Source organism: Engraulis encrasicolus, chromosome 2, assembly GCF_034702125.1.
Source record: "Engraulis encrasicolus isolate BLACKSEA-1 chromosome 2, IST_EnEncr_1.0, whole genome shotgun sequence".
In the NCBI taxonomy this organism is placed as follows: domain Eukaryota; kingdom Metazoa; phylum Chordata; class Actinopteri; order Clupeiformes; family Engraulidae; genus Engraulis; species Engraulis encrasicolus.
The window spans coordinates 40554485-40568597 of NC_085858.1; the positions used below are offsets into that span (position 1 = coordinate 40554485).

Consider the following 14113-nt stretch of genomic DNA (forward strand, 5'->3'; position numbering starts at 1 on the left):
AATTCAAGAGTAGTAGAATGTACAGTACTTTCACAAATACGTTTTAATGTCTTGATTTATAACAGAGAGCACTGTTACAGTTCTGCTGTCCAGACTTTGGTGTTATAATGAAACACATAAGTCGAGGGCAAGACAAGAGGGAGTGCACTAGAAAAAACATCATCTGAATGCCCCTTATGCAAAGCTGAAGCAAACCACTTTGGAATATCTGTGGTATTGGGTTGGACCACACATGGTCATCTTAGAGTGAGTCTGTCCATTGACAGAGAAGCATTTGAAACGAGATATCTTGGTCACCTCAAGTCTCTTCAATAACGCGTATACAGTGTTTTATTTATGTCTGTTTCTCAATCTACAGCAGCATAGACCTCCTCCTGCCTTTTCTTCATTGGCCACAAGTCCACCACTTGGTCCTATGGATGTCTCAGAGTATGAAGCACTGTTCCATTCTGCTAGCCAGGCTGCGCCCTCCTAGTGACGCAACAGAACACCTTCGGCGGCGGATTCAAATCGTATCGCGATTGCAAGTCTATGATAGTCAGGCAACCATTCTGCTGCCTCACACCACACCGTTGTCCTTGGCTTTGCTTTTGGCTGGGCTGCCCTCCACTCCCAGATCCACATCCAGGAAGTCCACAGGGATGTCTTTGGATCTCTGCGAGGGGCTGCTGCTACTGCTGCTGCTGCTACTTCTGTCTCCTTCGTTGCCACTGCACCTGCCCCTGCAGAGTCCCAGCTTGACAGGCCTCATCAGGCCCAGGAAGAGGGCCCCCAGGCCCATGCCCACCGCACACGAGTAGAAGGCAGAGCCGTAGTTATGCGTCTCGTCCACCAGGAAACCTACGGCCATAAAACAGACAGACAGACAGAACATTTGAGAGGGGAGCAAACTTAAAAAGCAGTTCTTCTAAATCAGTGGTTCTCAACCTTTTTTGAACAAATGCCCCCTTGGCCTCATCACAACCCTCCCAACGCCCCCTTGACCTCATCATAAGCCTGACAACGCCCCTCTTAGTATATATATATAAAAAAAGGATTCATGTTCCCCAATGGCAACTAAGCACAGCCCCCTTTCAGCTGTAGCCTTCTCTACGCCCCCCTAGAGCTCCTCAACGCCGCCTAGGGGGTTGTACCGCCCCCATTGAGAAACACTATCCTAAATAATAGTTCTTATTTGATAATCTAAATATTATATTACATTACATCAGACTTATCTGACACTTTTATCCAAAGCTGTTTACAGATATTACAGGGCCTTGGCTACAGTCCCTGGATCAATGTGGGGTTAGCTGATGAGCACTTCAGCCATGGAAGGAGGAAGGGATTGGTAAGGGTGGGGATTGAACCTGCAACTCTGTGATCTACAGTTCAACTCTCAAACCATTAATCCATAGCTGCCCCATTACACACACCCTGCCCCATTAACAGCCTGTCTGAAAACAGAAGACAACCAATCTTCACTGAAAGGCAACTAACTGATCACCCTGAATTAAGTAAACATATCACCAGAACACTACCTGCTGTTCCTTTTATGGCTGTTTAAGTTTACATACGTTAAGCACAATTACATTTAAGCCGTCAAAAAGCTTTTCCAAAATCCATGTTTCCAGCTAACTTACCTCCCAGAGGCGGTCCGGCCAGCCCGGCAAAGCTCTGGATGCAGACGTACACTCCGACGGCCGAGGGCATGCGTTCGATTCCCAGCACGTCGTCCTCCGCCAGCATGGGGATATGGGTGGAGCAGACAGTTCCCAGCAGGAACCCGTAGAGGGCGCAGCACACCGCCAGCCCCCAGAACTCCGTCACCAGGGTGAAGGCCACCAACACCACACACAGCAGCAGCACCAAGACCAGCAGCACGGTGACCTTGCGCAGGACGGGAGCCAGGCGCACCAGCAGCCAGCCCACCGACAGGCGGCCCAGGATCTCGGCCACGGCCATGGTGGAGAGCATGGCGGGCGCGGCCTCGCGGGACACGCCGCAGCTCACACTCAGCTCCATCACGTAGAGCTGCGGCGCGAAGAAGCCCAGCGTGGCGAACAGGCCGAAGAGCGAATAGCAGACGAAGCCGCCATCGCGAAGCACCGAGAAGTCTAACAGCTTGGGGCTGGGTGTGGTGGTGGAGGGAGATGCAACAGTGGTGGTGGTGCTGGTGGGCTTGGATGATTCCAAGATGGCCGCCTTGTTCCCTTCATGTCCCTCATCACCCTTGGCCTTGGTCAAGCAGGCCTGCTGCTCCTCCTGAGCGAGGCTCTTCTTGTCAGCTGAGGAGGGCTTTGTTGTACCCGCTGCAGCCACTTCCTGTGGGCCTGTGTTGTTGAGCTGGGTGCGCGAGGCGGAGAGTGACTGCACTCCCGAGTCCACGGAGCCCAGTGAGGTGCATGTGAACTCATTCTCCTCCGTATACTTGCTCAGAGGGCCCTTCAGAGGGGAGGAGCTGGACGAGCTGTCGCTACTGGTGTCTTTGGGATTAATGATGATTGGACGAAGCAGGGCCCCACAGCCAATCACGCTGGCCTGCAGCACCCCGATGACCACCATGCAGTTACGCCAGCCAATCACTTCCTTTAGAGCAGTGAAGGCTGTCATGGGGCAGTAGAGAGCAATAATGGTGTTTAATTAGTAATGAAAAAACTTTGTTTTTACAGTGGATTCAATGTAATAACCTAAAAGTGTTATGTGCAATATTCAATCAGTTACAAATTGACATCACAGTGATAATCCTGTGGGATTTTCATTACCAGATCGTATTACATTTTACACTTCCCATTTGCCAAAGTGCCCTTACTCTATCATAAAGTACACTTACTCTATCATATTTGATTTTTTTAATATCGGTCGAGCTTAAGTCACCTGGCGCCAGGGCGAAGATGGCCACGCACTCCCCCGAGGAGGCGACGGAGGTGACGATGGAGCGTCGGCGGCTGAAGTACTGCGAGAGGATGGTGATGGTGGGGAGGAAGGTCAGGCAGTAGCCCAGGCCTGCGGACAAAACAGGGAGAGAGGGACATGACAGACAACGGCCCCAACGGAGTGGCAGGAGGCACAGAGGACACTCTAGGAGACATTCTGTAGGACACTTTGTAGGCCACTCTGAAGTCCAGGCCATGGATGTGAAAACTCTCTCTCTTCACTGAAGCAGGCCAAACGTGTTGGACAAAGCTGTAAGAAAACGGCATTTAAAAAAAAGACACAGAAAGACAAAAAAGAAAGAAAGAAAAAAACAAAAAGGAAAAGAGAAAAAAAGAAGTTGCAAAGTTAGGGTTCGTCCATGAGAAATGGGGGGAGAGAGAGAGAGAGAGAGAGAGAGAGAGAGAGAGAGAGAGAGAGAGAGAGAGAGAGAGAGAGAGAGAGAGAGAAGGTGTAATTCAGGAGGGGGAAGGCTAGCAGTGCCTCATCGGTTTGTGAAAGAGTGCCTGCCTGTCCAGTGGTCTGAAAGGCAAGGGGTTTATTCACAGTCATAATATTGCAAATGATTTCTGAGGTACTTTATCTCAGAAGTGAATGAATAACTTTTACAATGAACTGTTGAGTCAGAAAGACATTTGGCCCAATTTACCCGATATGGTTAAACATTTTTCAACGTTTTCGAAGTCCGAATCGGAATTCTGGAAAAAACTAATCTTAAATTGGCCAGACATTCAAAACAATGAAAAAATTGCATGAGTATGAACCATTTTCTGTTCAGTTTGTGAACAAAAGCACTGCTGGGATTCCCCGACAGGTTGTCTTTGAAAAGTGGGTTAGAGACGTGTCATTGCTCAAACAACAGAACTTTGAAATCGTGGAATTGATAGTGAGTTTGGTAGCATCATAAACGGCAATAATAAACACAATAATATCAATTACAGTACATATTAATCATTTCACCAGTGGAATGGAATATTCTACATAACATATAACACTGCCAAAGAAGCATGCTAGGCTAACCACAGTTTTCTCAAATGCATCAACAGTAGCATTAGAGTGATACCTACAAGTACCTATGCCTGCAACTTAGCTCACATTGTGGCATCCTCAGTGACTCCAATATGAAGCCGTTCAATTGATCGAACTTAGCCAATATATCTGAATCATCAATCACTACCACTAAATCAGGACATGATTAATGCCAATCTAGACAATCACTAATGGTACTACTTAAAAGGTATTTCCATCTGATAACTAATGGAAACAAGCAACAACTGAAGTTAGTGTGGAAACCGACCGTGTCTGCAAACTATTTCAACACAAGGTCATTCAGTTTGAGAGCTCCAGGGGGACATAAGTGCATAAATATAGTGGAGGGTTTGATTTGGTTTGAAACCTGTATTTAAATTCTCTCATTGAGGGCATACTGTTCCATGAATGCAAAGGAGCCTAACCTTTAAAACATTATGAACCACATAGCGATGCAGCCAAAATAAATACATTGATTAAAAACATTGCTAAACACATAGTTCAACTATTAAAATATAGTCAGCCTGCCACCAGCAGCTAAAGTGCTTAAATAAACTTTTGATGGCATTTTTTGTTAAAAGTTGGCAACCATGCCAGAAGTTATCAGCATGGGCTAAGGTTTCAGAATCACCTGGTTGCCAAGACGGAACTTGACCTTTAAGGTCAAATATGAAGGTCAAGAGGTCAACCACGGTCAAATAACAGTGTTATTTAGTTAAAAATTGTTACAAAGTTGTTAAAAGTGGGCAACCATGCCAGAAGTCATCAGCATGGACTAAGGATTCAGAATCAACTTGTTGCCAACACGGAACTTGACCTTTAGGGTCAAATTTGAAGGCCAAAAGGTCAAAAACAGGGTATTTTCTTGCTAGTCTTTGTTGGGAACTGTATATTCATGGAATTCTTTTTCAAAAGTTGGCAACCATGCCAGAAGTTATCAGCATGGGCTAAGGTTTCAGAATCACCTGGTTGCCAACATGGAACTTGACCTTTAGGGTCAAATATGAAGGTCAAAAGGTCAAACACAGTCAAATAACAGTGTTATTTAGTTTAAAAATGTTTTAAAAAAAGATGTTAAAAGTGGGCAACCATGCCGTCATCAGCATGGACTAAGGATTCAGAATCAACTTGTTGCCAACACGGAACTTGACCTTTAGGGTCAAATTTGATGGTCAAAAGGTCAAACACTATGTATTTTAAGATTAGACTTTTTGGGTCCTGTGTTCGTGGAAATCTTTTTCAAAAGTTAGTAACCATGCTAGAAGTTATCATCATGGACTAAGGTTTCACCTCGTTGCCAAGAGGGAACTTGACCTTTAAGGTCAAATATGAAGGTCAAAAACAATGTATTTTCTGGTTAGTCTTTTTTGGTGATCTTTATATCCATGGAATTATTGTTTTCAAAAGTTGGCAACCATGCTAGAACTTATCAGCATGGACTAAGGTTTCAGAATCACCTGGTTACCATATGGAACTTGACCTCTAAGATCAAATTTAAAGGTCAAAAGGTCAACCGAGATCAATACAAAATCAGTTTGTTGGTGATGTGCTTTCATAAAATAGTTGTTTGCATGGTACTGTATATTGAATAATTAGTAGGCCTAATTTAATGTTTGATTTGGCTTATCATGGTGGGGCTCTGGCCTGTCATCCTTAGACATTCATCATAGCTCATTAGCATAACATTAACTTAAACTTGTATTTTTTTTAATTTTCATTCTGGTCATCTCAATTACTTTATTCTTCTTTGTGAAGCACATTAAGCTACTGCGATATGCCTTGGCTCACCAGTGAATTTGCTTCTTTCCATAGAAAGAATAATGACTTCAGTTATTTCTGATGTGTTTCAAATGGTTATAGCAATGAAGGATACTTGCTGATTTGCTATGTCATATCATGGTTAGGAAATAACCTACAGTAAGAGTAGAGCAAGTATTGCACAGTTCTCTTGATGTTCTCATGACTACTGTAGAATGTTCTGTTGCAATTTCCCAGGCTTGAGTTTTTGTGTCACCTGTATAAAGCACCATGCTTATCTTTGGGTATTGATCGACTATTTTCAGAAGACAAAAAGGCAATTGATATGTTACCACCAAGTGATGCATATGGATTGCATCTTGCATAAGCAAATCAGGAGGCAAATGTATGGCTGCAGTCTGACAAAGTACATATTAACAAAGACACTGAGGAGACAGGTGGTTGGAAAGTTGTAGACCAACACTTGATGGCTGTGTGGTAAAGGAAACCTCCAGTTCCACATAGTAGCTTAGGACTGATAAGATGTGATTGTTGAACCAAGTGGGCAATACATGCCTGCAGTTGCCTGAGGAATGGACAGCCCTGTATACCTGCATGTGATTAAAATGTAGAATGTTTAAACGCCGTAGGGATAGAACATGATCTGGATGACACAACCTTTTTGTAATAACAGCAACAATAGCTCCTTTAAATGCAGTACATACACATCCAGTATGTACTGACATCACATTTGAATTTTAATTATTGTTTTAATTATTATTGAAGTAAAGAAACAATATGATCAATTACATTCTTGTTATTGACAATTTGCAATAATCACTTTCACTCATACCCTAATAATAAAGACTATATAACTTCTAAATATACAGTCCCCTAAAGTATTGGAACAGAAAGGCAAATTTCCATGTTTTTGTTGTTCACTGAAGACTTGGGTTTAAAGGGGCTCTAAGTAGAATTAAAAGGTTAATTAATCACTGTCCAGAGTCATCTGATACTTACAGTAGGTAGAGTGTGACTCTCGCGACCACTTCCACCGTCCACTGTCAGAAAACCCCAAATGCAACTTTTGATAGCGCTGTCCGCTTCGGGAGAAACCTCATCAAAACAGTGTTTTATTTTCTTTACGATTATTTGTTCCAATACTTTCACTCACCTAAAATGATTTAAATAATATGATATATCTCCTCCAGGTACTAAGCTTAATTATTCAATACATCATGCAAACAACTTGTATTTTATGAAAGCACATCACAAAAAAACCAAAACATTTTTTTTTTTTTTAACCCCGGTTGACCTTTTGACCTTCAAATTTGACCTTAAAGGTCAGGTTCCATGCTGGTAACCATGGACCATGAAACCTTAGTCCATGCTGATGACTTCTAGCATGACTGTCAACTTTTGAAAAAGAATTCCATGACTATGAAGCCCCCCTCCAAAAAAGGCAAACCAGAAAATGCATTGTTTTTGACATTCAAATTTGACCTTAAAGGTCAAGTTCCATGTTGGCAACCAGGTGATTCTGAAACCTTAGTCCATGCTGATACCATTTAGCATGGTTGCTTACATTTGAAAAAGAATTCCATGAATATGCAGTTCCCAAAATAGACTAACCAGGAAAATACATTGTTTTTGACCTTTTGACCTTAAAATTTGACCCTAAAGGTCAAGTTCCGTGTTGGCAACAAGTTGATTCTGAATCCCTAGTCCATGCTGATGACTTCTGGCATGGTTGCCCACTTTTAACATCTTTTTAACAAATTTTAACTAAATAACACTGTTATTTGACCAGGGTTGACCTTTTGACCTTCATATTTGACCTTAAAGGTCAAGTTCTGCGTTGGCAACCAGGTGATTCTGAAACCTTAGCCCATGCTGATAACTTTTGGCATGGTTGCCAACTTTTAACAGAAAATGCCATCAAACATATATTTTTGGGGCTTGGCAGGCTGACTATATAGTGCACATCCTACATGGGATGGGAGGGTTGGGAAGTTACCTGAGACAATGCCGATGGTGATGTACATCTCGTTGATGGAGTTGGTGAAGCCACTGGAGATGGTACCCAGGCTGATGAGGAACCCCCCCACCATCACCACCGGCCGGAAACCGAAACGGTTACTCAGCACAGTGGAGAGCGGAGCTGGAGAAAGAGAGAGAGAGAGAGAGAAAGAGAGAAAGAGAGAAAGAGAGAGAGGGGGGAGAGAGCAAAATGGTTACTCAGCAAGGCTGAGAGCAAAGCTGTTGAGAAACACACACACACGGACACGGACAAGAATGACAGGATCAGAGGGTGAAATAACCGAGTCCTAGACGGTCAGTTTCAGACGCAGCAGACTGTGGTAAGGGGGTGACGCAGCGCTTCTACTGTTGCTGCAGGGGGGCTCCATGTTTGCACAAGCATGAGAAAAGACCACAGAGGGAATTACCACCCTCAAAGCTCAAAACTAACACACATGATACATAGACAAAGACAGATTTGAAAAGCTTTTTCATCAAGTCAGGCGTCAAAAACGACCTACTTTCAAATGTAAACTGCAACGTCAGCATTTCAAGACCATAAAATGGGTTTATAGCCACTGACAATGATTGCTGTTACCTCCACACAGACTTTAAATTAGGAGCACAACGAATATGCTGGCCTCCAGTATTTGACAATAAAGAAAACAATTACAGCAAGAAGAAAAGGTTAAGCACTGTTGTGGGTCTAGTAGAAATATGACAAAGTGCAGGCGCTCTTAAAGGGCAAAGGACAGCTTGTGTGACGATAAGAAAGATGAAATTCCAAAGGCACTCCATGACATCATTGGTTCTTTATTATCATAGTCATTCATGAGGGACTAACACCACATATCATATCGTCGCTGTCCAGTGAAAACCACTTATCTCCACTATTATTTTTAGTTTTTTATGTTCGTTCTTTATTTATTATAAAATATAAGACAGTACTACTGGTCAGTCTCCATGGGTATATGTGTATGATAAATAATTTAGTAGCCAACTTTAATGTTGCAATGATTATTTTTTTTTGAAAATGTGGTTTTATAAATCAATACATAAAAAACAATGAGAAGTGGAGATAAGTGGTTTTCGCTGGACAGCGACGATATCATATATAATATATCATATCATATCATATCATATCATATCATATCATATCTCATATCAGCACTTTACAACAGAAGAACAATCAGCTGAGCCAGTTGGCCTACACTAGGCAAAAGGACTTCACTTCTCAACCCATTTCCAGTAATACCATAGAACACAAGAAAACAGGGGCACAATGGCTCAGTGGGCTAAGGTGCTGTGCCATTCCACTGAGGGCAAGGATCGTCCTGATCCTTCCCCTCTCCCTCCCAATCATTTCCTGTCAGACTCTCTCGCTGTCCTGTCCAAATAAAGGCATAAATCCTCTAATATCTTCAGAAATGAAATACAAGATACGTAGCTCTTCTTACCTGTGAAGGCCATGATGAAGACGCAGATGGAGACCACCCAGGAGACGCGGCTGTTGGACTCGTTGAACTCGGCCATGAGGTCCTGCAGGAAGACCCCGAAGCTCTTGATGATGCCGTAGGTGAAGACCTCCACCAGGAAGAAGGCAGCGGCCACCACCCAGCCCCAGCCTCCGTCCGGCACCTCCGCGTACTCATTGGGCCCCATGCAGGCCTTCACTGCGGACACCAGTCCCATCATGGCTGCGAGTGACGATGCTGGTGATGGTCAGAGACACAAGACATTAAAACTCTTTGATGTGCAGCCATCAGGCTTGTACGAAATTCTGAATGGAAAGAATTTCAATTCAAAATAATGCCATAATACGAACACTAGGTGGTGCCATTACCTTGAAATTCTTTGAATTTAATCTACACCACCCATTGAAGAACACCACCACCTAGTGTTTGTATTATGGCATTACTTTGAATTGAAATTCTTTCCATTCGGAATTTCGTACAAGCCTGGCAGCCATGTTGTTTTGATGTGTTTGTATTTTTTTCACAATAGGACAGTAGTTATAGAGGCTGGCTCTCCCATGCAGGCCTTCACCCAGGAGACCAGTCCCAGCAGGGCTCCTAATGCTGCTGCTGCTGCTGCTGCTGCTGGTCAGACACATAAGACACTAATACAACTCTTTGGTGTGTGCAGTGCAGCCATGTTGTTATGATGTGTTTGTGTGACGGAGGTGTTCCTGCACAGTTTGTCGCCGTCGGGGCGCAGACCTGCCACCTCGTCACAACTACATCGGTTCGGCAATGGGAGTCACAGTACGAGTGTGCTGAGCTAAAGGGCCGGTCCGATAGCCCAACACTACCACAGTGTATTGAGGCTTCGGGAGGGAGGTTTACTAACGTTCCACGCAGAACTCTGCTAGTTGGCCTCCGTTACAAGTGGGTGTTCTCACAATAGGACAGTAGTTAAAGAGACTGTCTCTGTTGTCATTGGGCCTCATGAAGGCTCAATTCACCGAGGAGACCAGTCCCATCATGGTCGCTAATGCTGCTGTTGTTGGTCAGAGACACAGAGGAGGGCATACAGTACACTGACCATAAATACACCACTAGTGTTGCTGGACAATTAGATAGCAGTTATAGAGGATGGCTATCTTGTTGTTGTAGACATCGACAAAGAGGCCATTCAACTCTTTGTGCATACCCCCTTTAACCAAAATGATAACAACCAAACCATGTATTAATCTATTAACTACTAGTAATATCATTACCATGTTATGATATAGCTGAGTGTTTTCTCTGTGTACTGTTCAGAGATATGTAGGAGGTCATACGCCAGCCAATAATGTGTTTAGAACTGGCGCCTGTATTAAATGTGTTATTACCAGAAAGGCAATGACCAAGTATCGGCAAAAACCAAAGAGTGTAGTAGCATGGTATTACAGGTATTTCCAGGAATAGTGAGGCATACCACTGGTGGAAAAATGCATTATGAGTACTAAACTAAGACTTTTGCTTCAGACAATGAGACAGAAGGCTGTCTGTCTCCAGGACTGTTCACTGCTCTGAACACACACAACCAGGGTGAGATTTGTAGCAGGGGTGGGGGGATTGTCCCCAGTGGTGTAGTCTACTTTTTTATGGTGGGTATACTGTATATTTGAGCATTTTTGAAGTGGGTATACTGTACATATTTGTACTATTCAAAACAATGGATCAATACATTTTAAGTGGGTATACTGAAATCCCTGAAATTTAGAAGTGGGTATACTCCGTATACCCGCGTTCTACGTAGACTACACCACTGATTCTGACACCCCTTCTGGTTTTCAAAAATAAGTGAATAAAGAACCACTCATTAGATTTCTTTTTTCTTTTTTAATCGCCTCACATCACAGACGTCTGTAATATGAGGCGATTAAAAAAGAAAAAAGAAATCTGATGAGTGCTTCTTTATTCATTTATTTTTGAGATTTTAGTTCATTCATTGACAAAGTTAAGTTAAGCAGCACTCAATGTAAAGTATTAGATGGCAAGGTGTTGAGCGAGCTTCCTGATCCTTCCCCCTTCTGGTTTTGACATCTCCACTTTTTCATACATGATTTCAATCACACTTTAATGTAATTCCATTTATATTGCTTAAATCGGAAACATAGTCCCCCTTCTGGATTTTTGACAAATCCGCACCCTACACAACCTATGGTATGTGGTCCCTTACAGAGTGACCAAGTGAACAGTGTAGACATCTCCACAGAGGAGGCCGCATGACCATTAACCCTTTGAGGAGTACCATCACAAATATGTGATTAGAATTTTGCCCAAATTTTGAGTTCTCATTATGATGTCATAATGTCTTTGCGAGATTTTTTAACACAGACGTCTATAGGAGCTGTAGAGCAGTGATTCTCAAAGTGTGGTCCGGGGACCACTACTGGTCCTCGACAGAGCTCAGGTGGTCCGCGAGGGGATTTCTACTTTTCTAAGACAAGCTAGGGTAGACTATATTTGTCATATTATTACAAAGCTGAACATAACTGAAGCCTCATTTTCACCACAATAAGACAGGCTTGTAAATGTGAGTAAGAAGTAAGTGATGTGCATAGAATTTAGCACCCATCAACTGTCAATTCAGTTGGCAGGTGGTCCCTGAACATTGTTTGGGTGACAAACTGGTCCTCGGTCTGAAAAAGTTTGAGAATCTGTAGAGTATTCCAGTAAAATTCTAGAAGAACCTCTAGAAATTCCTTACTCCTCAAAGGTAAACCACAGGTGTTACAGGACACTGCTGCTTCAGACAAGGAGACTGCAGATACTATAGAGGCATGGCTCCGAAAATGTTAACTTACCCGGCAAATAGTGTTATATTATATGCAGAAAACAAAATAGTACTATGCAAAATATTTCAAGGTCGTCAAACTTGCAAAGGAAACTCATATCAGAGTTAAAGCAAAGCTCGGCCTGAAGTTGATGTTAACATGCATTTCATCAGGTGGACTTCTAATATGTCACAGTGTATAGATTACACCTTACACTGTATACAGCATTACATAGTGACCGAGTGAACGTCAGCGATATGACCAAGGTTCCTGTGGTTGTACTTTAGCCAAGCACAAATTAGACTCGCCTCTCCAGGTTTTACGCTCTAGTACCCTTTCTACAATCTCAGTACCATAGCTTGACATGCACAGTAGCTGCAGTAAATGTTTGCTGGTAACGTGCCAAGCTGATATTGAGATGTTGACACACCACAGGCCATGGTCACTTCATCAGATTATGTCACAAAGGCAAACAAACTACACTCCAAAAGTCTGCACCACATACAGTAGGCCTATATTACATTACACATGCTATCAGTTTATCCAAAGGCAAATATACCTACTGTACATACTCTATCTGCCAACTACAATACAATATATCTCAATGCAGTACTAGTCCTATAGCAAGCCTGTCCTTGAAGTCTTGTTGCTTATCTGTAGCCCAGCTGGTAAACTACAGAAAACTCAACTCACCAACTCCACGCCAGTCTGTCTGTGTCTGATTACTTCATCATGTGCGGTGGATTTTTACTGTGGAGGACACTTCTGATCACCACACCCAACACAAGCCAACCCCTCCCTTAGACCTGCATGTCTGTCCCCTGTGTCTCTGTCACTGCAGTGGTGGCAGGTGTTCTATCACCATGCAAACCAACAGTGTTGCAATAGTCAGGCATGGATCCAGTTCTACTGTGTGAGAATGAGGAAGAAACTCATTGCATTAGTTTCCCACAGAAAACACAGTCATGTTTCCATACAGGATAGCCTGTTAATATAACAGGGTCCACCACCATGCATCTTTCTCTACCAACCCACCACCAGTGGGTTTGTGCATCTTCTGCCACAAATACAGAGGGACCCAAGAACAGAGCTGCAAAATTCTAACTGTTTTCCAAAGACTTGCTTCTTGGCAAGGTGGAGTGGTGCGATCACTCACATTTCTCAAGGACATGTGGATACTTCTGAATTATTTTGCGTGTGTATGCACGCTGCGAGACTGGGTGCGCTATGGACTAGGAATGGAACCGATGCAGTAACAAACTCAAAATAGGCCTATATGATGTGTTCTATGTGCATTGGTCCAGTCCAAAACTCTATAGACCGGCCGGCGAAACAGTGCGCAAAGAAGGAAGTAGCTCACTGTGCACTTACCGGTATATACAAGGGTTACTGTTGATGCTGGCTCCAAAGACGGCTGGTTCAATTCATATTGTTTTCAATCTTTAGCCTATACTAGCCTGCGTCCATCGTGAGCTATTTATAATGCAGATGCCACTATGGACAAGGCAATTATAACGTAACCTTTAGAAATCTTGGAAATTTAAAAAAAAAAAAAAAAAGAACTACCGGTTTTTATATTTCAAGTGGCGGTGCTCCTGTAGCCGGAATAGGAACTGTCATCTTCTGAATCATCAGCCCTTCGATGATTCTGCTTCCTCTTGGTCCAAGTGTTGACAGATTGTATACCGGCTCAAACCGGTATTATACGCGGGCGCGCAAATCCTGCGCTGTAGTTTTGTGCACGAGAGCGCGCAAACCCTCCGATATTATACAGTAAGAAGCGCCTTATGAGAATGCCCGCTACCGAGTTACTCTTGCTGATTAGCACAAGTATTTCAAGAGATGGTGACCATGATACACAGAAAAGCAGAAGCGTGCGGAATTGGGACGATGTAGTAGCCTAGATGCGCTTTAAAACAGGGTAGAACAGGTTCATTCCAGGTAGACAGGTCATCAGCTGGGAAAATTAGGCCTTTCGTCCTACCGCACTTTTCTCTGTGGATTACTGACCAGAAGCCCTATTGGAAGAAATTAAAACATGGGGCCACGTCAATTTTTGCTCAGAATTCAATATGGCCGCCATTTTCCAAAATGACTTGTTTTCATGCATTATTACATTGTACTATAAGGTGTTATTCATGAAAGATGAACTAC

The 14113-nt window shown here is 43.1% G+C and overlaps 1 protein-coding gene across 1 annotated transcript; it reads right to left on the bottom strand.

The window, feature by feature from the left end:
- Positions 1–312: 312 nt before the first annotated feature.
- On the bottom strand, positions 313–12747 carry LOC134462565 (monocarboxylate transporter 7-like). The gene is made up of 6 exons (XM_063215655.1): positions 12686–12747; positions 9153–9407; positions 7694–7837; positions 2854–2982; positions 1620–2582; positions 313–840 (listed from the first exon to the last, which is right to left on the bottom strand). The coding sequence occupies exons 2-6, from the start codon at positions 9388–9390 to the stop codon at positions 560–562; spliced, it is 1755 nt and encodes a 584-aa protein (XP_063071725.1). The 5' UTR covers positions 9391–9407; positions 12686–12747; the 3' UTR covers positions 313–559.
- Between the last annotated feature and the right edge of the window lie 1366 nt (positions 12748–14113).

Coding starts and splice junctions, on each gene's coding strand:
- LOC134462565 (XM_063215655.1), bottom strand. CDS start 9,390: ATGATGGGACTGGTGTCCGCAGTGAAGGCCTGCATGGGGCCCAATGAG. Junction 7,838..9,152: donor CTTCATCATGGCCTTCACAG/GTAAGAAGAGCT, acceptor CTCTTTCTCCAG/CTCCGCTCTCCACTGTGCTG. Junction 841..1,619: donor GGCCGGACCGCCTCTGGGAG/GTAAGTTAGCTG, acceptor TTATGGCCGTAG/GTTTCCTGGTGGACGAGACG.